The following is a 25427-nucleotide window of genomic DNA, read 5'->3' on the forward strand; positions in this document are numbered from 1 at the left end:
AGCAAAGATGATGGATTGATGAAGGCAATGGAAGAAGATTTGAATCAGATAGAAAATAATTAGACATGGGAACTAGTACATAGACTAGTGGACAAGAATGTGATAGGAACAAAGTGGGTATTTTTGAACAAGGTAAATGAAGATGGGGAAGTTGTAATAAACAAGGCAAGACTAATATGTAAAGGCTATTCACAAGTTGAAGGTATAGAATTTGAGGATACTTTTGCTCTAGTAGCTAGTATGGAAGCTATAAAAATATTTCTTGCATTTGCTTCCTACAAGAACTTTAAGGTATATTAGATGGATGTTAAGCTAATATTATTGAATGGAGAACTTGAAGAATAGGTTTAAATTGAATAACCAGATGGGTTTCAATTGTCAAAAGATTTGGATATGGTCTGCAAACTCAAGAAGGCACTTTATGGACTCAAGCAAGCTCCCAGAGCTTGGTATGCAAGGTTGGGTAGATATTTGTTGTATTAGAACTTCAAGAAAGGTATTGTAGACAATAATATTTATTTAAAAGTTGAAAGTGGGAAATAAATATGTTGATGATATCATATTTGGTGGATATGAAGATGTTTGTAAGAATTTTACAAAATAAATGCCGAAAGAATTTGAGATGTCAATGATTAGTGGGTTGTCATTTTTCATTGGTCTTCAAGTAATACAATTAGAAGATGATATTTTCATTTCTCAGGCAGGGTATATCAAGGAGATGTTGAATAAGTTTGGTATGGAAAATTGTAAGCTAGTTGGAATCCCTGTGGATAGTGGTTGTCATTTAAGAAAGGATGGTGAATCTTTAAAAGTGGATCAAAAACTTTATAGATCTATGATTGGTGGATTGTTATATTTGACTACTTCAAAACCAGATATTATGCACGTTGTTTGTTTGGTTGCTAGATTTCAAGCTTATCCAAAGCAGTCTCATGACTCAGCGGTGAAAAGGATGTTTAGATATTTTAAAGGGAATCCAAACCTTATCTTGTGGTATAATAAAAATTATGATTTCTCTTTGAGAGCTTACTCAAATGCTAATTTGGCTATATTTGCTGATGACAAAAGAAGTACAATTGGTGGTGCATTTTTCTTGGGACACAGATTGGTCTCTTAATTAAGAAAGAAGCAATATTCGTGGCAATATCTATGGGTATAATACATTGTAGTAGCATCCTATTGTACTCAAGTTATGTGGATGAAGAAAACTCTTAAAGATATCTAGGTGATGTTTGATGAGGAAATTCCTATTATGTGTGATGATACAAGTACAATCAACATTTCAAAAAATCCGGTAATGCATTTAAGGACTAAACATATTTATATTCGCTATAATTTCTTAAAAAAGAAGGTTGTAGAGAAGGAAGTCAGATTGAATTATGTTCCTACAAAGGATTAGGTTGCATATACTTTCACCAAGGCATTGTCAAAGGATACTTGTAAGTATCTCTGACAAAAATTAGGGCTTATAGCCCCTCCTCCTTCAAACTAAAATGCATAAAAGTGGCGAATCTTTCCAAGAGAGATTAAAAGTCTTATCTTTTGTTATTGGATTAATGTGGTGGCTTCTGTTAGGGGTAACAATTATGGTTGTCGTTTCCTAGGTTACAAGAAAACATGTGCAAAAGAGTGAGATCCCTAACAAGAGCATTACAAATATTTGAGTTCTACTTGGAAGGAGGTACAATTGCTTGAAGAGTTACAAACGGGGAGAGGTAATTAAATTGTGGCTTGAAATTTTATGCCCTTTGTCCTTGATGTCATAGGGGGAGAGAGTTACAGTTGGAGATTCTATTGCTAATTGGTGGTTTGTTGGTACAAGTGTTGCCATCAATTAAAAAGAGAGATATTGTTGCATATATGAGTTTGTGCTATCATTGATGTCAATTTTTTTTGTCATAGGAGATTATGTGTAGTTTTCATGATGTTGTCATTAGTGTCATGCTTGTGTGTATTGATGACAAAGGTGAAGAGGAAAAAATAAGATTTTCACTTGTGTTGTCAACAAAATTTTGGTTGTTTTTTATTGTTATATATGTATATGTGATCTAGAAATGAGTGTTAAAAGGTTTTTATAATTTCTAGTGGCGATTTTAAAGTATGTGGTGTATTCGAAAGGTGACAGTAGTGGAAGCTATAAATGAAAGAAAGAGTATTTAAAGTCTTTATGGGAGAATGCATTGTATTTATCTACATTTTCTATTGATGCCTTGTGGTTATAGATTTAATGTTTATGCTCTATGGATTTTGTACTATTATATTTTCAGGTTCTTAGCTATTTAAGTATTGAAGTTGGTAGTTACAGTTTGCTGATTGTGAGGTTGTATGTCAGGACTGGTTTAGAGAATAATGTACATTGCTCTGTAGTGTTGGTTCAAGTGGTGTATCTTGAAGGACATGTTCATGTTGTTCGCATAGTGTTTTAGTTCACAATTCAAGAAAGTGAAGTTATGTTGTTCTATTCTTTGGTGTTATTTGTTGTGTTGACCTATGATTGACTTAGTTGTTTTATATCATTTGGATCATACTATTTTGGTATGGATATTAATTTAATCATGATTAAAGTATTGTCATGGGTCTTACCAATGCGTGTGAATATCCACGTTGAGTTATTTGTATTGGATAATGTTTTTGGTCCAACTAGTTTGTGTGATTTATTGTTTATCTACATGTAAAATTTGATGTCAACTTTGGAGGAAGTGGTGGTGTGTCTGGTTTGTTAGAATTAACTTGGGAAGACATGTTGTGATGTATTTGGGCTCCCTTAATCTCTTGGAGTGGACTACATTTATCGCAATTACTCAAGGTGGTGAACTATGTGCAATTTATGTTTATTTTGTGGATGACCTAGTTGAGTGTATGTGTAGATATGTGAATTGAAGTATGGATTAATCAATAAGTATGTGGATTAATTGATGATGATGTAGAAGTATATGTGTGGAAGAAAAAGTGTGAAAACTAGTTTGTGATGTGTTTGTGATCAAGAAATTCTACTCGGATCAATTCATATTTTCTTTGTGCTTGCTAGAAGATAGTGAGTCCTTTTGGCAACTTGTGCAGATCTGTATCTTGCCTTGGAATCATGTATCTTAGCTCTATAAGTCCTTTGTATATTTCCCTAGATTAGTGAGCTTCCATAGTGCAAGTTTATCATATATTTCCCTAAGGTCATGTGCCTTAGCCTACAACTCCAAATCGAGAGTAGCGAGTCTCCTTGGCCTTGAGCCTAAAAAATTGTATTCAATTATTCATGTTGTGAGTTTGAGTCTCATTGTATTTTTTCCCACATTGGGTTTTCGATGTAAAATCTTGGTGTTCATGTGTTTGGTATTTGTTGCTTCATCTTGTATTGATGTTTAGTTGGTTAATGATAATTAATAAGTACTTGTGATTAAATAATTTTAAGGATTCAGACAAGGTCGATTCACTGCCCCCCTTTGGTCTTGTGGTGTGTTCAACAAAATAATGTATCTACAAACCACATCCATGTTGACTACCTCTACCTCTTCTTGGAGGACCAATATGTCCGTCATAGAACCTCGCCAAAAACCTTGACCTCCTATGACACTCCATTTCTAAAGTATACTATGGAGGTCCATAAAACTTGCTCTAATATCATATTGGAAATGAGAAACAAAGAACTAGATGCTCAAATACCATAAATTAGTCATCCATCGTCAAAACATAAATGATTAGATTCAATGGATCTATATAGCTATCCAACTTACTAACTACCCAAACCACTAACTACTAACTAACACATAACTAATAACTAACTAAAAACTAACATCTAATAAATTAACATTAATATCTTAATTTATTAGTTATTACATTATTCTATACCCTGCATTGTAATTCCTAACACATAATACATTTTATTTCATTAAATTTTCCTTAGTTTTGACTAATAAAATGACAAGATCAAAAGTTGAAACTTCTATCTCAGATACCTTTATTACCCCTTCCTTTCCTTATGCTCTTTATACTATTGGTTTTGGTTTTGGATCAACTACTCTTTTTGATTGAATTGCATGTTTCTAATAGCTTGTTGTTCCATATTGAGGAATGCACAACACCTAAGAAGCTATGAAATAAATTTAAAGATTTATTTGGTATAGTTAGTTAATTATTTCACTTAAAAACACATATAGAATTGTCTTCTCTTTCCCATTATGAATTTTCTTCAATTGAATATTATCTAGTTAAGTTCACATTTTTAGATCTCAGTCAGCTATTTTTAAGAAAAATAAATTCAATAATGAATCTATATTCTTGATTTTCATCTGACTCCTTCAAACATAGAGAAATCAATCAATAAGATTTCATTCCTCACCCAAAGTATAAAACATATGTAACAACAGTTCATGTCTACATTTTCATCATAATCTTCATGTATCCTTCTACTAAACAATGAGTCTCTTTTGTAGGTCCCTATTTCATTGTCCCATTTTTCCCAAGTCCTTTCTGGGAGCACTAAGCTTCCTTGGGTAGTGAACCCTAAAATAAATATTATAATATCTTATTTCATATAGTGAGTTAATTCTCATCGTGGTTTTTCCCTCATTGGGTTTTCCACATAAAAAATCATGGTGTTCTTATGTGATGCATGTTTTGTTTTTGTTCTTTCCTTCTACAAATATGTTTTAATGTTTCAATGGTTAATGGATGCACGAGTTTTAGTTAATGTTGATTCACCCCCTCTCTCAACATCTAGGTGTGTTCAACAATTGGGATTAGAGCAAGGTCCCTAAGAAAATAGCCTTGCAAATGAGGTAGATCTTGCATTTGAACACAAAGGTACATATCTAGAAAGTTCTTCTAGAAGTGCATATTTAGAAACAATGAGACCTAATGGTTGTTGGGAAATTGATCCTAATGATTGTGAAGTAGATTTTGAAGGAGAAATCTGATAATCTCTTGATGACATAGATGTTACAAGGGAAAAATGTGAAGAATACAAGACCAAGCTCAATAAGGAAGAAAAGATAATCAGTTAGACTAAAAGCTTAGATTGAAGGCAAGGAATGAAAAAACAAACTCAAAGTGATGGAAGATGAAATTGTCAAACTAAAAAACTAAGAATGAAGGAAGCAAAGAATGTGATGATAAACTCAAGAAGGTAGAGTATGACGTAAACCTAAAGATTCAAGTTGAATAAAACAAGAAGATTATTGATTATTTGAAGACCAAGCTTCGTGATAAACTTTTTGAATGCACCAAGCTCGAGGATGAGATTGTTGCTTTGAGAAAATAATTAGAGGATGTAAAAGAACAGGTAGAGAAAGGTTAAAAACTCAAAGGTGGAAGTGACCTCCTTGATGAGGTGCTTAATTATCAGAAACCACAAAAGGATAAGGGTGGCCTTGGTTTTGAGAAGGGAGAAAGTTATAAGACTAAACAAAAGAATGAGAAGGAAAAATAAAAGTTACAAGATGAATCTAAAAAAATAGAAGGGAATAAGAACAATTTCACTCAAGTCTATAACAAGAACAATAACTTTTGAAGGTCGACTCCTAATCAAACTTCTCAAACCAAGTACTCTCAATATTTCAATGGTAAATGTTATTCTTGTAATACGATTGAGGATGTTGAACGTAGGAATAAAATGAGTATGAATTCATTTTGACTTCCAAGGCACAATACTATGAACTCTCAACTATTTAATGGTCATTTCTATACTTACAATAAATTTGTTCATAAAGATAGTGAATGAAGAAGTAAAGTCATGAGGAACAGTTCCATGAATAATGCTATGACTACTCAATCCTTCTATGGTTATTGTTACACACGCAACAAGTTTGGTGACAAGGCTACTGAGTGTAGATCTAATATGAGAAGAGGTGGAAATGGTCCACACCATGGTACTACATGCTATAATTGTAAACAACCAAGACATATTGTTAGGTTTTGTAAGGGAAAGAATGTGAGGTCTTCTCCTCCTGAAAAGAAGGTTGAATCGGTTCAGTTCAAGGAGATGGACAAAATTTAGAAGAAGAAGGAAGTGAGGTGAAGGATGGACATATAGCTCAAGATGACGCAGATGGATCTTCCAAAAACTAAATGAAAGTATTGAATTAGGGGGAGTTAAAATTGTAAACCTTTTAGATCCCTTGAGAAGAAAAGATGCTAAAATATTCAGCGTATTGGTTGATAATTATATGGACATGTTTGTTTGGTGATATTGTGTCATTTGGTCAAACTTCTAGAGGAAATGCTTTCTTTGTAGATATTTAATGAATGTATCATGATAACCTAATATCATAGAGTGGTTAAAATTTCATAAAAACCTATGTGAATTCAATGTGGATCTGTGAGGGCAAACAAGAATAGTATTTGAATGACACTTGATCATTTTTTATTTCATTCTATGCATTCAAGAGTGATAAAGAGCTAAGAAGCGAAGAATATTTTACAAAAGCGTCTGTGTAAAAACCCTAATGGTTATATTTTTAGGTATTTTTGTTTTTATTCAAACCCTAATCTAAAGAAGATCAATCATGTCTACAACTAGCGTTATAGATGTTCTAGAGAAGCCAAGACCAGTGTTCAAGAAGCGACCCTAAATATCCTGTACAACTAATAAAGTTAAAGTGCTTTCCTACATTCTCGTTAACATTATTTATATTGAGGATATTTGCATATAGATTAATTCATCCTTGAATGAATACAATCATGTAAAAATAAAATATTTCAAGGACACTCATTTATTGGATGATCATTTCATGTTCAAAATAGATTATGCCAACTTGGAAGAGAAGAAACTAGACATCTAGAAGAGCTTTCTAATGTTCTATGAATAAGAGTGGATCTAAATTGTGTTGATAACATCCATGAGGAGTTCATATACCTTGATCAACCCTATTGAATCACCAAAGAATCTATAAGATAGGTGATTGGGGTGTGCTCCACTGGAGAAGTACTAGTATTGAAGTCAGTGAAGAATGGTGATGTTATTAGACTAATTGGAGCTAATTTTGTTAAGAGAACATTTTTAGTAGATGACATTGTTGATTTGAGGGTTTGTTATGCCACCATGGCCATTGCCTTTAAAGTATACTACACTAACAGAGAGGGATATACCACCACAACAACTATTCACACAACATATTAGATGGTTAAAGAGAAAAGATTTTGACCTTTGTGAGTTACTACGAAAATAGTTGATGGAGAGCTTGCAAAAGACAAAGAGGTCAAAATATAACTTCAAGTATGGTTCTCTCATTATCTACTTGATGCTTTACTTTATGAAGGAATTTCCTGGATTGAAAAATGTGGTTTGGAGAAGGGATATTCCTTTTGCATAATAGATTAGGAACCATATGCATAGTTCTCTAGAATAGTAAGATAAGTGATGTTGCATATTGGGGCTTCTTTAAAACTTTCCTGAGTGATATGCAAGAGGGATATAGGATACCTACACAGCTTGTTGAAACATACAAAGAAGTTATTACTTTCATTGTTGAAAAATATGATTTTTATATGGAGGTTGTTGAGCTTAGGACTACATGGATTCCACAGTTACCCTATGAGGTTTCTAGACTTGAATGGATTGTCTATGCTGGCATTTTGGTCAACAAACCCAATGAATCCAATGCTAAGAGATTTATGACTTATGAGGAGATTACCAACAAGATTATGAGGAAAAAGGTTGATGAGATATCTGAGAAGACTAAGGTAGGGCTAGAAGAGATGTTAGAGATACCATCTAGAAGTACTTTTGAGGTATCTCAAGATCCTCCTAATGGCCCAAAATAACCTTAAGGAATATGAAGAACAAGAATGTCTGTCACTACAACTATTACACCTCCTAATCCTTCCAGACCATTTCAAGCTCCACCTAGTAGAAGAAGGATTGCTATTTAGGTCCCAATACAAACTAAGGCTAAAGGACAAAACAACCAACAAAAAGTGAAAAGGTCTCTCTAGTGAATGTTGTTGTTGTTGTTGATGGTGATGATGATGATGATGAAATGAAAGCTTTTGTATTGAAGAGAAGAGAAAAGAGAACAAGGCAAGGAGAATAAGAGGAAAGTCCTAAAGAAAAAAGAAAATAAAAGGATATGCCTCTTGTTGACAAAGCCATAATTGAAAAGGCTATAGTAATGTATTTGAAATCCTTGATCAAATTCCAGTCAGTCTTGTAGATGAACTAGGTGTTGAAAGACAAGAAGTAGTGTTGAAAGAAGCGAAGATGAGGCAACAAGCCTTAAACAAAGTTGGGGCATCTCTTTCCCATGAGGAAAGAGTTAAATTATCTCAAATGCAATCACAATAATTATAGACCAAGAAAAGGGTAAATAATCTAATGGGTAAGGACCGAGATGATATAGAAAAGATGGAGAGAGAGAGAGAGAGAGAGAGAGAGAGAGAGAGAGAGAGAGAGAGAGAGAGAGAGAGAGAGAGAGAAGACAACTATGATTCTTGAAGAGATGATGAAGGAAAAATTGATTGTTGAAGAACAAGCCCCTTCCAGGTGAAACTGATTTAGAAGATATTCATGATGTTTCTACTATTGATGTGTCATCCTTTGAGGTTAACATGTCTAGAGGTGTTGGTGATGATAAGAGTGATGATGCAATAAAGAATAAGGAGACTTCTCCTCTAGAGAAGTTTGGATATGAAACTTGAGTAGAAATCTTCTTCTGCATATGAAATCAAAACCTAGTAACTTTATATTATAAAATAGAATGGAATGAGCAGTAAAACAAGCAAACTTGTTATCTTCTTTATTTAGTTGAAATATAGGATATAAACAAGCTTTCAAAAAATCCCTTTCACAGGAACCTAAAATATAGATAAATTAGTTATAATTATCCATGTCAAGGGAAAGAGAGTAAAACATAGAGAAAATATTTAAAACCAAAAAAATGATTTTCCTTCAAATGAAAGTTTATTAGATTTACAACTAAAAATAACATAAAATAAGCATATTTGAGAATATTTACACATATATAGTATATCAAATATATGTATACCTCGCATACATACATGTGATATACCTTCTCATATTTATATTTCATTTCAATAAACTTATTTCATAATGCTACATGTTGTTTAAAATTTGGTTTCATATTTACCATACCTCTTTATTAAATTGAAATTCTATCCATTTTCTAAGATATGTCTACAATATGTCTTATCTTCGTGATTGTGAAAATGAATGCATGAATATGTCATTATTGCATTGGAACAACCATGTAGAATAATGAGTCACTATGAATGCATATTAAAAGCCATGTAGATAAATATGTCATCATTGCATCAAAACAACCATGTAGACTAGAGAATTAGTGAATAATGCATATGAAATACTATACAAAATTATGACCAAATACCACATCATATAAAAGATGCATAATCATAAGTTCATTGGCATGTATTTGCATTATGTGTTTGTCAAGCTATGTTTTTGGGAAGAGGTATCGAGTATGGGTAAATAGAGAAGGATGGTCCTCTTTTTAAGAAAATGTGTATTTTAAAAGTGCTTTGGCCAAATACTAGTTTATTAAAATAGATGATTTGCCTAGAAAATTTATTTCATATGTTTATTTGGCATTAATTGATAATATGACAATGCATTATCATATAGTAGATGTGCATGTAGATGTATCCGTTTGCACCATGGTTTTCATCCTTCCATTATCTCCAAGTGATTAGTCTCTTCATGTAGGGTTGGCAATTCTTTGTGTTAGAGAAAACTCTGAGGAACCATAATTGCTTAATGGTTGGGTAGAAAAGCGCCCAGGCCATGTTCCCATCCTTAGCTTGAAAATGACTTGTGGTTAGTGGTGAGCAAGGGAAATTGTGTATATATATATATATATATATATATATATATATATATATATATATATATATATATATATATATATATATATATATTCATTATTTTATAATGTCTCTCATGATGGATCACTATCACTAATGGCATATGCACCACTGCTGTAATCACATATTATGTATATGCACTTTCCTAGGATGAGCACTAGAACTCCAAGTTGTAATTCATTATTATTATTGTTTATGGAGATTTTATACCTTAAATTATATTTGATGATGTGTTAAATATGTAATAAATTTATTTATGAGAGATATTAAGGGTACAAACCTTACAAACTCCTTTTTCAAATAATGGGTAATTTTTACTGCAAGGGTCCTATCCCCAGTAGCCCCCAGACCCCTACCATGGTCTCTACCTTTGGGAATCATAGGAGGAGCTATGCCCCCTTGTACTCATTAATTAATTAATTTGGGGAGAAAATATGGTTGATGAAGTCACCAAAATTTAAGTGTAGCAGCATGATCTATTACTGCTGTAATCACATATTATGTATATGCACTTTCCTAGGATGAGCACTAGAACTCCAAGTTGTAATTCATTATTATTATTGTTTATGGAGATTTTATACCTTAAATTATATTTGATGATGTGTTAAATATGTAATAAATTTATTTATGAGAGATATTAAGGGTACAAACCTTACAAACTCCTTTTTCAAATAATGGGTAATTTTTACTGCAAGGGTCCTATCCCCAGTAGCCCCCAGACCCCTACCATGGTCTCTACCTTTGGGAATCATAGGAGGAGCTATGCCCCCTTGTAATCATTAATTAATTAATTTGGGGAGAAAATATGGTTGATGAAGTCACCAAAATTTAAGTGTAGCAGCATGATCTATTACTGCTGTAATCACATATTATGTATATGCACTTTCCTAGGATGAGCACTAGAACTCCAAGTTGTAATTCATTATTATTATTGTTTATGGAGATTTTATACCTTAAATTATATTTGATGATGTGTTAAATATGTAATAAATTTATTTATGAGAGATATTAAGGGTACAAACCTTACAAACTCCTTTTTCAAATAATGGGTAATTTTTACTGCAAGGGTCCTATCCCCAGTAGCCCCCAGACCCCTACCATGGTCTCTACCTTTGGGAATCATAGGAGGAGCTATGCCCCCTTGTACTCATTAATTAATTAATTTGGGGAGAAAATATGGTTGATGAAGTCACCAAAATTTAAGTGTAGCAGCATGATCTATTACCACACACCAAAAAATTCTTGCTTGGAGATTGGTCCTAGATAAACACCATTGCACCTGCAACTCCACTGGATTGACACACTTGGATTTGGCTTATTTATGATTTCCAATATTATTATGCTTGAAAGCCAACCAAAACTAAGGAGGAAATAAATTCATCTTGAGTTACTGCCTTGGTTAACATATCTATAGGATTCTGACTAGGGTATATCTTTTCCACCTTCAACTATCCATCCTCTCAAATTTATTGTATGAAACGGTCCTTGAGCTGTAAATGTTTTATCTTAGAGTGAAGGGTTCACTGTAAGATTAATAAAAATCTAACTATCATTGTACAACTTGATATTCTCATGTCGCTTTCTGAATTCCTTCATAAACCTTTTTAACCAAATCATCTTCGTACTAACCTTTGCAAAAAAGGAAAACCATATTTTTCTTCTATTGAAAGTGCAAAAGCCTTTTGCAATCATGAAATATAAATATTTATTTTTTCACCTAGGCCCGTTAATGGGATCTCCTGGATGGATTTGGGTGCTTTGTTGGGCAAAGGGGATATGAGGGCTATTACTATTTGGTAGAAGCTAGAGACTAGTTGGATAAAAGTGAACTTCGATGGAGCATCAAAATGTAATCTAGGGCCTTCAAGGGCTGGTTTTGTTGCCCACGACTCGAATGGGAATATTTTGGAAATCAATGCTAAGAGATTGGTTCATGACATTAACAATGAAGCTGAATTTTAGGCAACATTTTGGGAAGTGAGAAAAGCACGTCTTTCAATTTTGTGTCTACATTTGGAAGGGGAATCTTAGATTGTTGTGAAAGCCCTTTTGAAAGGTGAGGTGACTGCTTGGAAAATCAATAAATTTATCCAAGTTATTAGAAAGGAATTATATTTGTTGAATCCTTTAAAATCTCCCACGTTTTGAGAGAAGGCAATGATGTGGTAGATGTACTTTCTAAAATGGCCACATCATTCTATGACGTGGGTGGGGATGGAGTGTGGGAAGACTTCCAAGATGTCGAGTTGTATGAAGGGTGTTGAGTACGCTGCCAAACATGCAAGAGTCAATGCCCATTAATGTTGATTATGACAGGGGGTGATTTGGATGTTTACTAAATGTAAAGGTGGGCAGCACTGTTTTGCATTCTCTAGGTGTTGGTGTATTGAGTAAGCTGGTGAGATTGTGATAGGAGGGTGCCCAAGTTACAACTAAGTGAGATGGAAGTAAATTTTTCGCTCCATTCAATCAAGCAACAACTTGCCTTTTTTGGCAAGATTTCAAAGAAGAGGCTTGGGGAAATTTTCAAGTTTGATGACCCCTCTTTCTTATACATAATTGAGCTATTGCTTGGTGAAGACTATTTGTAGTATGAATTCTATTACGGGACAAATGTAAACATCATCTCCATGATGGTCTCTTAGGGTTTGGCTTTTGGGGTCGAGAGAGGAGGTGGTTCAGGTGGCGAAGGGTTGCATTCTGAATCACTCTTTGTGTGGGTTAGCGTCCCTTGAATGGCATGTGTGGTGGTGGGGAAGGTGTTGCGACGTCCATTTGGTGAATGCATCATGTCAGAGGGTGTGAAAGCATAATTTTGTCCCTTCATTCTTTGGAATGACGGTGCAAACAGAGAGGCATAGACGAAGGAATTGAGATTCGGGTGGAAGGCTCTCAAGGACTTCATTCAGGAAAGAGAAGTGGAGTTGCAACTAGAAAGGGAAGCCAAGAAAAGGGTCACTGAGAAAAAACCTATTTTTGTCCATGACGACTATTAGGTTAACGGCCCAAGCAAGAAGAAAAAGAAAATCTAGTCTGTTGTGTTGTGTTTTCTTTTGTAATGGGGATGATGGGTAGTAATGTTTTGTTATGTTTTTTTTTGCGGGTTCCCTTTAATAGTGATAACAAACTTAATATTGTAGGTGCAAGGTTTGATTGTAGGCGGGTATTATATAATTTTGATGGTTGGTGTTAAAGTGGTTAGGCTATAGTAGGGTTAATGTTAGTAGTTGGTGGTTTCTCCATGCTCTGAGATTGGAACAGGGATTAATCCTTGATTTCACAATTTCACTATGTATGCTTAAATATTTTATATTAATAATATAAATCAAAATTATCGATAATTTTTTTTATTGTTCCACCTATATTAAAGACATATCTTGTGGTGCTCCTCCTACTATCAATGTCACCTACTAAGTTTGAATCAACATACCCCTATCTAGAGTAGAGTTGGAACCTCCGAAACATAATGCTTAAGTAGTAGTACCTCTCAAATATCAAATAATTCACTTTATTTCATTCCAATTCTTTTTTCTAAGATTTTTACCTACTCACAACTCCGACTGCATTTGCAGTATTTGGCCTTGTACACACCATGGCATACACATCACTATCAACCATTGAAGAGTATGGAACCTTGGACATGTAATCCATCTTTTTTGTCCTGGGACACATCTCCTTAGTCAATTTAAAATGACCCGGAAAAGGTATACTTACTTTTTTTGCATCCTACATTTGAAATCTTTTCAACACCTTCTCTATGTAATCACTTTTAGACAATGTTAATTTGCGATTTTTCTTTCTCTAGTTATTCTCATATCAAGGATTTATTTTGTTGCACCCAAATCCAATGAATTTGCTAATTTCTACTTAATTTTATTGATATTTTCCATATTAGATTCAATAATAAGCATGCCATCAACATATAATAAAATGATAATATAGCTACCATCATCTAGTCTCTTAAAGTAAATACAATTATTGAATGACAAATGTTGTAACCTTCTTTAGCCATAAACTGTCAAATTTCAAATACCATTGTCAGAGTGCTTTCTTTAGGCCATACAAACTCTTCTTTACCCTACACACTAGGTCCTCCTTAACATTGATATCATATCCCTACGTTTATTGTATATAAATTTCTTCCTCCAAATCTCCATGGAGAAAAGTTGTATTTACATCTAATTGTTCAAGATGCAAGTCTTGTATATCCATAAGACTCAAAATAGTTTAAAAAGGTGTTATTTTAACAACAAGAGAATTTATATTTCATCAAAATCAATTCCTTTTTTTTACTACAAAACCTTTTACCACAATATGGCCTTAAACCTTTTCTTGCCTCCATTTTCTTATTTTAGCCTATAAACCCATTTGCTTGTAAATTCGCTTTTACCTTCAAGCAATTGAACCAAGTCCCAAGTCTAGTTTTGTATCAATAAGTCCATCTCCTATTTCATTCCTTACTCCCACTTCTTTATAGTTTCTACCTACATTGTTTTTGCATAACTTTCTAGTTCACCATAATCGGACAATAATACATAATATAATGAAGGAGAGTATCATTCAAAAAGTATAATTATCCTAGTAGATCTCCTTGTAGGAGTTTGAGGTACTTGTTGTTGTTTTAGTTGTTGAATATTGTGATTTTTTGTCACTATTGGAACTATATTTTCTAGGATTTCATCAAGAACCATATATTTTTTGTTTTCCTTTTTTGTTTCTTTCCTTGCAACTAATCTTTGTACATGACCTTTTCATTGATTATGACATCTCTACTCCCAATGATTTTTTGATTTTCATAATCTCATAAATGATAACCAAAATCATTTACTCCATATCCAATAAAGGCACACTTCTTAGATTTTGCCTCAAGATTTGTTCTATTTTCCATGTCAATATGGGTAAACACTTCACAACTAAACTTTTTCAGAAATGAATACTTTACCTTTTTACCCATATGTGGGTAGTTTTAGTTCACTTCGAAGAAAGTGGCCAAATTCTCAATATTTTTGCAAGATGTCCCCGACTAGAGCTAGTATTAGGACTTCCCATAAAACTACTAATTATTTTGTCATATGTCCTTATGTTGTTTCATTAGACTCACTTTTCCCATCATTGATAACCCAATCAAATAACTCACTTCCCAATGGTTCTAACTTTCTTTCTTTCTATTGGTTCCCCTTGCAGATTTCCCCTTCCTTCTAGAAACAACCCTCTACCCATTTTGGCTTCAATTCCATGCATCTTCCTAGGTCCCCAATACATTCAGTTACAATTTTTTTTACCTCCTCCTATATATGTATCCAAACTTCTTCTATTTTTTCCTTAGATTTCTACAACTCGACCAAAAATTCTATCTAGCCCCTACATGACCCATGGCACCATTTATGGTCTCAAATGGATGTGATAAGACAAGATATGGTTTCTCAATGCTTATCAACCTCTAAAGGACATGTTTTTTTTATGAATTTATAAATTGTCATTGATAGAAGATGCATGGTTTCCCACACATATGTAATAATGTGAAGACGATGAAATAATATTGATAGGAAATGTGACTCAACATTGCTCCTAATTACAAATTTTTTAAAAAGTGTGATTTTTGGGTTATAAAGTAGAAAAACTCAATTTCTAGGCTATAGAATTAGCTTTTGGCCAAATGGACCAATTTTGGAGGTTCATATTGCTTAGGTCTCTTTAAGATCTATATTTTAAAAAGAAAGGGCGGAGTGGAGGAAATAGTCTTCTCAATCAAAGTAATGAATTCTAAAAGTTTGCATTGGAAATATAAAAAATGTTGGATACACGAAAGATTTATAACACATTTTAACTAACTTATGATCCATTGCATCACACATTATAAGATATCTTTGGTTGTAGATAATGGAACCAAAATAGAATGCCCATTTTGGTGATTGTATTATATCGATGCTATAATAGGTGGAAAAAGTGTATTATTTTATGTATGTGGACTCATCTTAAGATTTGGATGTCACTTTTTGAGTGGTTTTATCTCATAATTTTCTGATTGCCATTTGATGATTTCATAAATTGTATTTCCTAATACTAGGTACTTGAAATGGAGGTTGTGTGAGAGTTTTATAGATATTATTAAGTTATCAAAATTCATTCAAATATTTAATTGATGATACTCTTGTAAAGGCTTGTTTTGTAAGTATATTGTAACTATGTTGTTTGCAAAATAATACATTGGACTATATTGGAGTGTGGGGTTTTTCTCCAAAAAGGATTTCCCCATGTATTCTTCTAGTATAGTATGTTGTTATTTTATTTTTAATATTTTTTTTCTTTTTGTATCTGTTAAAAGATTAAAATTTGCACAATGCTCTCAAATTTTAGTGTAGCAAGTGTTTATTTGTACCTTGCCTCCTTTCATAAACATAGACAACTTGCAAGACTTTTGAATGCTCATGTTTTCCTTCCCAACTTGCAATATGTAATATAATGTTATACACACAAGGATGTAAGATGTAATAAGTTTTTGGTCTCTAAATCACTTTTATATTCTAGATGCTAAAGGCATGTACACTAGGGGATCAATTAATATATCTACAAAATTGTAAGGAAAATATCTTACTTATAGGAGCTATAGGAAAGTGTAATCAAGATGAGTGATTATATGCTAATATTTTTTTATGGTAGGCTATAATATTTCAAAGGAATGTCCTAATTTATTTTTTTGTTCTCTCTTTTCATATTTACTAGCTTGATGTAATGAGAAGTTGATTAATTTTTATAATATTATAATTTACATTACAAGCTTTGGTAATGGTCTTCTCTGTAATACATGTGGGGTATTATTAATCTACTTGTGATTTTAAAAATGTGTGATATGTAATGTTTCCTTATTTTTATGATTCTATTGCACTCCCATATGTTTGTATTTTCTTCTTACATGATGCGACTCTATCTCCCAATATATTTAGAACCAATCATGTTAGTTGAGAATCTGAAGATTTTCATTAAAAAATATTTTTTCATTTCTAATTTAGCTTAGTTTCTTGCTCTATCTACTTGCAGTGGTAAATTTTATAACTTTGGTTACATCTTAATGTAGTTATATTTGAATGAGACCTTGAGATGTTTGTGCATGTAGCATTTATATCCACCATATAGCCTAACACTTATTAAGTGCACACTTCTAGTGAACTCAAGTTAGATAAATATCTTTATATATATGTTGATAAGATACAAGATACATGTGTAAAAATAAGATAAGTGGATTCATCTTAAGAAATGTAATTAATTAATATCCTTAGGTGTGTATGAATGATTGTCCAAAATAGTTAACAATGAGGTCTAGTAGGTTTGTTCTTGATTACCATTAAGGCATGGTAGTGAAAGCCTTTTTCAAATTTCATCTTATTTTAAGGCCTCAAGGGAATACCCCCTAGGTTCTACAAAAAATGAAGAAGAAAAGGGTAGTCCCTAATCATCTATGTTAGCCCAAAACCATGATCTCCTTGTTGATGTATCATTATCTCTACCTAATATACCTTGTACCCCTATCTCAATTTCAAGAGATCTTGTGTCTTTGAAACCCAAAAGGGAGCAATTAAATTGAAGGTTCTTGGGATGCAAAATCATGTAAATTAGTTGAGACACATGTGATTCACCATATTTTATGTACAGACATATCACCTTATATTCTAGTTTAGCTTAGTTTCTTGCTCTATCTACATGGAATAATCCACTTTATTTATTTACCTTGGTTACATCTTAAGATGGTTACATTAGAATGAGACCTTGGGATGTTTATGCATGTAGGATTTCGATCCACCTTAGAGCTTGGTGCTTGTTAAGTGTGCACCTTTAGTGAACTTATGTCATATGAAAATCTAAAGAGTTGTGATGATGAGATACAAGATGCACGTGTAAAACAAGATAAGGGGGGTCATCTTAAGAATTATTAACAATTTTTATCCTTAGGTGCATATGCATGCTTAACTATATCTACTAACAATGAGGTCTAGTGGCCTTGTGATTGGTTGACATTAAGACATGGTAGTCAAATCCTTTCTCCATTTTTTGTCTTATCCAAAGCCCTCGAGGGAATCCCATCTAGGTTTTACAAAACCTAAAGAATAAAATGATAGGTTTTACTCCTATGCACTGACCTAAAATCATCATCTACTAGTTGATGTATCATTCTCTCTACCTAAAATACCTTGAACCATTATCTCACATTGAGTAATGATACTAGAGAAGAGGTTTTGTGATTTTGAGACCTAAAAGGAAGCAAGTAATTTGAAGGTTTTTAAGATGTGAAATGTTGAAATTGATCGAGAGATGTGTGCAATTCACCAACTTTTACATTAAAATGTATCACTTATATTCTAATAAAAACTAAGCCAATCAAAATGAATCCAAAAGAAAATATATATATGCCACCTATGCAATTTTCACCATTACAATTATGTAATCGACAAAGAGACTTGTGATTTTGAGACCCAAAAAGAAGCAAATAATTTAAAGGTTCTTAAAGTGTGAGATGTTTAAATTAATCAAAATACTTGTGATTCATCAACTTTTACATAAAAATGTACCACTTATATTCTATTCATTAAATAAAAACTAATCCAATCAAAATGACTCCAAAAAAAAAAGAAAATATATACATTGTGCGTATATAATTTTCACCATTATAATTATATAATCAATAAAGATTTATTTTTGTTATTTTATTTAATTTATGTATAACAAAACACTAAAAACCTTGCGGTAACTTACAAAATTCAGAAAATGATCATTACATTTTGCATTATTTAATAGAAGAAAGATTCCCCAATCGTTTTAACTTCTGCAAAGATGGTGTGTGTTTTAAAATGGTGTAGTCATTGTTATTTTGTTACTTTTCTTCTTTCTAAATGAAGATGCCTGCAATTTAGTTACAGTCAGATACACCACGTATATTCTATTTCTTTTATGTTTGAAAGCTTGAGAATAATCCAGACTGAAAATACCATCTGTGCTTGGATTTGTTTGGAAAGATTCGAAGGGCAAGGTGGAGTTGAGTGTTTATCTGGTGTGTTTGTTTGGGCATGCAGTAGCAATGATTGAACTACCAAACCAAACCCTAGAGTTTTCCACTGCCTGTTTTAGCCCACAGATTAGATAGTAGTCTTTTATAAGCGCTATAAATGAGCTACTGTTTACCTACACCTCTGCTTTCCTCCATTTGTGACCCACTCCATGAATACAACCCTCCACCTTCAACTAATCAATTTCTTACTGCAAATAACCACTAATAAGTGGGTCATCTCATGATTTACTGTTGTTAATTGTGTAAAAATTATACCATGTATAGTGTTTCCAAAATATATGTTTTTGGGGTTATGAATGACTTTCAATGTACATTTTAAGAATAAATGTACATTTTAAGAATAGTTGTTAAGAAGAAATTATTTATTATGGTTTTAGATTTTGTCTTTAAGTTATTTTTTTAATGGTGAAACATTTAGTATTTATTGTATTGAAAAGGTTTAAATAATTAGATAATTGTGGTCAACATGTGGTCTATTTATTTGCAGACATGTGTCTTGTATAAATGATCAGTATGTTGATAATAGGTGGATTCTTTATGATGAATACATTGCATCAAAGTGATACTTATAGGATTGCAACACTAAAAATAACCAAGGGTCCAAGAAGTCATCCAACCTAGTACTACTCTTATATGAAAGCACATAAATATGTTGACAATGTGTGAATTTTTTATAATAAATATATTGCATCAAAGTGATGCTTATAGGATTGCAACACTAAATATAACCAAGGGTTCAAGAGGTCATCAAACCTGTACTACTCTCAAGTGAAAGCACATAAATATGTTGACAATATGTGATTTTTTTATAATCAATGCATTGCATCAAAGTGATGCTTATAGGGTTGAAGCACTAAAAATAATTAAGGGTCCAAGAGGTCATCCAACCTAGTACTAGTCTTATATGAAAGCACATAAATTTCTTTGAACGTCAATTGAACCACAAAGCTACTCTAGATCAAGGACCAAAACTTCCCAGCTCAAGCACCAACATTTTTAGGAAGTCATTTAACTTAGTATTACTCTTGTTCAAGCACCATAGCTTAATAGTTCAACCAAAAAATAATTGGAGATTACCCAATCCAATATCAATCTTGCTTAGACATTACAATTTTCCAAGAAGCCACCCAAATTGATATTATTCTAGCTTAAATACAAATTTTTTTTGAGAGACCACCAAATCTAATACTAAATTGGCTCAAACATCAAAACTTTCAATAGGTCACACAATCAAATAGTGCTCTATCTCAAGCAATGTCGCTTTTTGAAAGGTTATTGAAACTAATACTACTATGAATTGAGTAGATCTCAAACTATACTCCAATGAATTGAGTAGTAGATCTTTCTAGGATGTCACCTAATCATGTATTAAATTGAATTAAACATTGATATTCATAAAAGATCAATCAACTAAATACTCCTCACTTGACAAAGTCCATGTTGTAAGCATCTAAATGATGTTGAGTTCATATCTTCTATAAAAACACTTTATCTACTTAAATTCTCGAAAGATCACTCAACTAAATGCTACTCTCACATAAATACTATATCTACTTCTAAAAGGTCACCCAACTTAATATTGTTCTATTTAAAAGGTCACCAAAAACTAAAAACTAAAAGATATACATCCTAAAAAATCGCAACCTATTAAACTCTTCTTTGTTTATTTTCATAATCCCTAACTCATTCAGATAATGATTTGTGGATATATGAACTCATTTAATGATAATCAAGATCAATTGTATAGTTTCGAGAAATAAATATCAATGACACCAGTAGAAATATAAAGCGAGGGATTGGAAGGTGTACCATCACTGTTATTATGATTGTATGTTTCACTTATAGAAATGGTCAAAATGGTGGAGAAAGTTAAGAGTGTGGAATTGGAATTGAAATGGTCCATCCAAAACAGCGTACAAGCCACGTCAATGCGATGCATGATTCTTCAGCCTAGTGGCTCAGATTCTACGACACCCATAGCAGAGCCCTTAATCCTTCCAATGTGTGCTCACTTCTACATCATTTTGTCTGTGGGCTATAAGTATGCACGCAAACAAATAGATATTACATTACCCAAAGGAACATATAATGCATGTATTTTATATTTAGATGATTATGAGGCAGCGTAGCAAGCACAATTGCTGCAGTAAGCAGCCAGTGAGAAGAGGATTGTGGTCACCTTTTGAAGATGAGAAACTCTTCCACTATATAATATCTCATGGCCATGGCTGCTGGTCATCTCTGCCTGATAGAGCTGGTAATTACTCTCACCTTTGTATTATGTTAAGTCATGGGATATATTGTAATGTTGTTACTAATATTCCTGTAATCAGGACTTCAACGGTGTGGAAAGAGCTGCAGATTAAGGTGGATAAACTACTTAAGGCCAGATATTAAGCGTGGCAATATGTCCCCAGAGGAAGAAAACATGATCCTCTATCTTCATAGCTGCCTTGGGAACAGGTATCTATATTACTTTTTATAGATTTAAACAACTACTTACGTTGGTATTATTAGTATTATGTCTTTGTTGGCGTTGTGGTTAATGTATTGGCTGTTTCAAATTGATCTTACTGCTGATGTTTTAGTTTAGATACCAATCATTTATCTGAAAATTGTATAATATTGAATTTTTACTAGTATTATACAGTGGATTTATGCGATGGTTCACACACTAATTGTTCATCCTGCATTACTGGATAATATTAGATTTCTGATAGTAGTATACAGTGGGTATACGATGGTTAACATATCAATTGTCTGTCTTGCATACAGTGGCATGCAATGGTTGACATACTAATTGTTTGTCCTGCATTGGTATGGAATTATATTTTTGTCAGTAGTAAATAGTAGGTACGTTATAGTTTTGCCGAAACAATATATACAATTAAATTGCTATTAATAGTATATAATGCCAGTTTACTTTCATTTGTAATTGTTCATAACAATTTCAAATTAAGTAAAATATTGCAAATATACTGCGTATATAATGGTTAACATATTAATTATTTGTCCTGCATTAGTATAGTATAGCATTATATTTCTGTCAGCAGTAAATAGTGGGTATAATATAGTTAAGATTTGAATGGTTCTGATGAAAATTATATAAGATTAATTTTCTATTAATAGCATACAATGGATTTAATGTGTAATTATTCATAATAATATAGAATAAAGCAAAATGTTGCAAATAATTTATAAATAATTAATCTTCAATGTTATCATTAACTAAATATTTTTAGATTATTAAATACATTGATTTTGTTTAATGAATAATGTGTATGTTACTATAAATAAAATAATTCAAAAAGAAAAGATTAAAACACAATTATATAAAACTTCTATTAGACAAGAGCAAGAGTATTGGAAAAGGAGGAGGATCATCTAATTTACCCAACATCAACGGACCTGAAGTGTCTATATAAGAATCTCAGACATCATTATCTTCATTATACTTTTTATAGTACGAAATTTCTATTAGCAGAATATAGAATGGTTAAAAGATACCAATTGTCTATCCTACATTAGTATGGTAATATAATTTTTATAATATTAAATTTCTATATAGTGATTAAGATAGCAATAGTTTGTGGGATGATCCATGTAGTTTAGAGGTTAAAACACTTGCTTGGTGAAACCGTCACAAAGGTTCAAATTTCTACTGGGCCCCTATGCTCGGCACGGATTTGAACAGAAAAAAGTCACACCATTAAAAATCATCCAACCCATACATAAATAGATCCAAAATGTCTAAAAATCTCACCCATCATTATCTTCATTATATATTAAATGCTTTACAGTAATTAGTTTGATAGTTTGTGGATTTGACTACATAAACAATTTTTCATCAATGTTTTGGATCATAATTTACAATCCATCATCAGGATGAGCTGATTAGTGAAGAGAATAGCAAGTTCCCATGAATCAAGAGATCCTAAAGAGAGAATCAAATTATTTACAGTCAAATCCATAAACTATCAAGCTAATCTACCATGAACAGAAAAAAGTCACACCATTAAAAATCATCCAGCCCATACATAAATAGATCCAAAATGTCTAAAAATCTCACTCATCATTATCTTCATTATATATTAAATGTTTTACAGTAATTAGTTTGATAGTTTGTGGATTTGACTACATAAACAATTTTTCATCAATGTTTTGGATCATACTTTACAATCCATCATCAGGATGAGCTGATTAGTGAAGAGAATAGCAGGTCCCGATGACTCAAGAGATCCTAAAAAGAGAATCAAATTATTTACAGTCAAATCCAGAAACTATCAAGCTAATCTACCATGAACTCCAAAAAATTTATACTTCCAATTTTATTGTATATCAATTGCTTTTTAAGAAATAATTCCTAAGATTATTCCATAAAAGCCTCAACAGCTTTTAAATTTTTTCTAAATCCTCAGTGTTGGGATTTACAGGTGGGCACAGATTGCGAAGCATTTGCCAGGAAGAACAGACAGCGAAATAAAGAACTACTGGAATTGCTGTTTGAAGAAAAAGGCCTTAAGCTCAGACATTTTCCTTGCAAGGCATGACACGAACAATAGTAATAATAATAACAATAATGATGCCCAGATGAACTCCATAATCTGCCCTGATTTTTCTGGCTTTGATCAAAACATCCAATACATTCACCCCCCACAACACCAGACTGAATTATTTGCTTCCACATTTCCAAATGCAGCTACCAGAGATGACACATTTAACTGTATAAATTCTTATATACCATCAAACATGTGTGAAACATCAAGCTCGAGAGCAAACATGGCTGAACATGTGAAGGAACTCTGTGTAGAAAATCAACTGGATATTCTACCAGTAGATACCTGGTCTCTTATGAACGAGCCCACAAATCGTGATTTTTATGGGCCAATCTCAAATATTGAAATCCCTTGTGATACATATTTGATTTCCACACTGCAGAACAATTTGGGGACAATTGAAGCTCGATCCAGTTTATATTCTGCTGATCTTGATGCATATACTCTCCATCAAGATCTTTATTCACCCAATAATTATTTGGATTAGGATTCTTCAAAATCTTCCTAAGATAAAAGATATAGATGCTAAGTAAAAAGAAGAAGTCTATCTAATTGTGAAGGGAATAATCTATGATTGTGTTGCAGAGCATTTATCTGTATTGAGACAGCGCATACTTATACTACTTATTGTAATGTATCTGAAACAGTGTTCTTTTCATTTTTTCCGTAGATCAGACCTTTTCTAAAAGTTGTGTCCATCATATCCATATAGAGCAATGCTGGAATATAAAATGAATAAGAAAAGCAATGCTGATCTTTTGGCATGTTCATGTTGCAGACCATTTATATATGAATGTAAGAGAGAATTTGAGTACTTGAGTTGATGGTGATGTGTGGTGTGAACGCTCTTATCTGAAGTCGAATTTGATTTAATCCATTCAATACTTTGCCTTTACATTTCTATCCGTACGTGAAAGAAAAGTAATTTAGAATAAATAAAACCTGAAAAGTTAAGATTTTTCACTCCATCTTTTTCTTTAAAATCCTAAGGGTCAATCCATTAATGTCATTTTTATTTTAAATTGATTAAAAGTAAGAGTACTTGTCAATGGGTTTTTGTTTATTTATGAAGTTGAATGGTTGTGAATGAGTTCAATAAAGATCAAGTTTTGTTGAGTGTGAGACCTCAACATCATAAAGGATACGCCAAAATTGTGTCTGGGTGACTTGATAAATTGGGCACCTCTTAATCCTTGACCACTTGAAACACATATAACCAGTGCAGGGAATAAATCACCATTGGTATAAAAATCCAAGTTAATTAAATAAAAATAAAATTTCAATGAGTTTTTGTTTATGTATGAAGTTGAATGGTTTTGAATGAGTTCAATAAAGATCAAGTTTTGTTGAGTGTGAGACCTCAACACCATAAAGGATATGCCAAAATTGTGTCTGCGTGACTTTGATAAATTGGGCACCTCTTAATCCTTGACTACTTGAAACACATATAACTAGTGCAGGGAATAAATCACCATTGGTATAAAAATCCAAGTTAATTATAATTAATTAAATTTCAATGAGTTTTTGTTTATTTATGAAGTTGAATGGTTTTGAATGAGTCCAATAAAGATCAAGTTTTTGTTGAGTGTGAGACCTCAACACCATAAAGGATACACCAAAATTGTGTCTAAGTGACTTGGGTAAAGTGGGGACCTCTTAATCCTTGACTAAGAAACACATATAACTAGTGAAGGGAATAAATCACCATTGGTATAAAAATCCAAGTTAATTAAATAAAAATAAATAAATATTAATCATGATGTGTGACGGTGAGTCAAACTCATGCAATATCAATTGTCAACCGATCTAAATCACCATAGTGGTGGAGTGCTAGCCAAATAAATAGATATTACTAATATAATCAATCTAGTATATCATTTGGACTTATAAATATATAGAAATAAATCTTTTGAGTTAAATTAATAATCTAATGATATTTTGTTTTGAATTAGATATAGCTATGTTTTTTATATTGATAAGTC

General features: G+C 32.4%; 1 protein-coding gene across 1 annotated transcript; it reads left to right on the forward strand.

The window, feature by feature from the left end:
• The first annotated feature begins 604 nt into the window (after positions 1–604).
• On the forward strand, positions 605–24216 carry LOC131031185 (uncharacterized). Its single transcript, XM_059219183.1, has 5 exons — positions 605–1108; positions 2268–2351; positions 21014–21146; positions 21223–21352; positions 23323–24216. Exons 1-5 carry the CDS (start codon positions 605–607, stop codon positions 23930–23932), a joined length of 1461 nt encoding a protein of 486 aa, XP_059075166.1. The 3' UTR covers positions 23933–24216.
• The last annotated feature ends 1211 nt before the right edge of the window (positions 24217–25427 follow it).

Source organism: Cryptomeria japonica, chromosome 4 (assembly GCF_030272615.1).
Source record: "Cryptomeria japonica chromosome 4, Sugi_1.0, whole genome shotgun sequence".
Taxonomy (NCBI): Eukaryota; Viridiplantae; Streptophyta; class Pinopsida; order Cupressales; family Cupressaceae; genus Cryptomeria; species Cryptomeria japonica.

Bases quoted from the DNA above. Each gene is read 5' to 3' on its own strand.
- LOC131031185 (XM_059219183.1), top strand. From the start codon at position 605: ATGCCGAAAGAATTTGAGATGTCAATGATTAGTGGGTTGTCATTTTTC. The intron at 2,352-21,013 runs GTACATTGCTCT...ATTATGAGGCAG, and splicing joins GGACTGGTTTAGAGAATAAT to CGTAGCAAGCACAATTGCTG. The intron at 21,353-23,322 runs GTATCTATATTA...TGGGATTTACAG, and splicing joins CATAGCTGCCTTGGGAACAG to GTGGGCACAGATTGCGAAGC.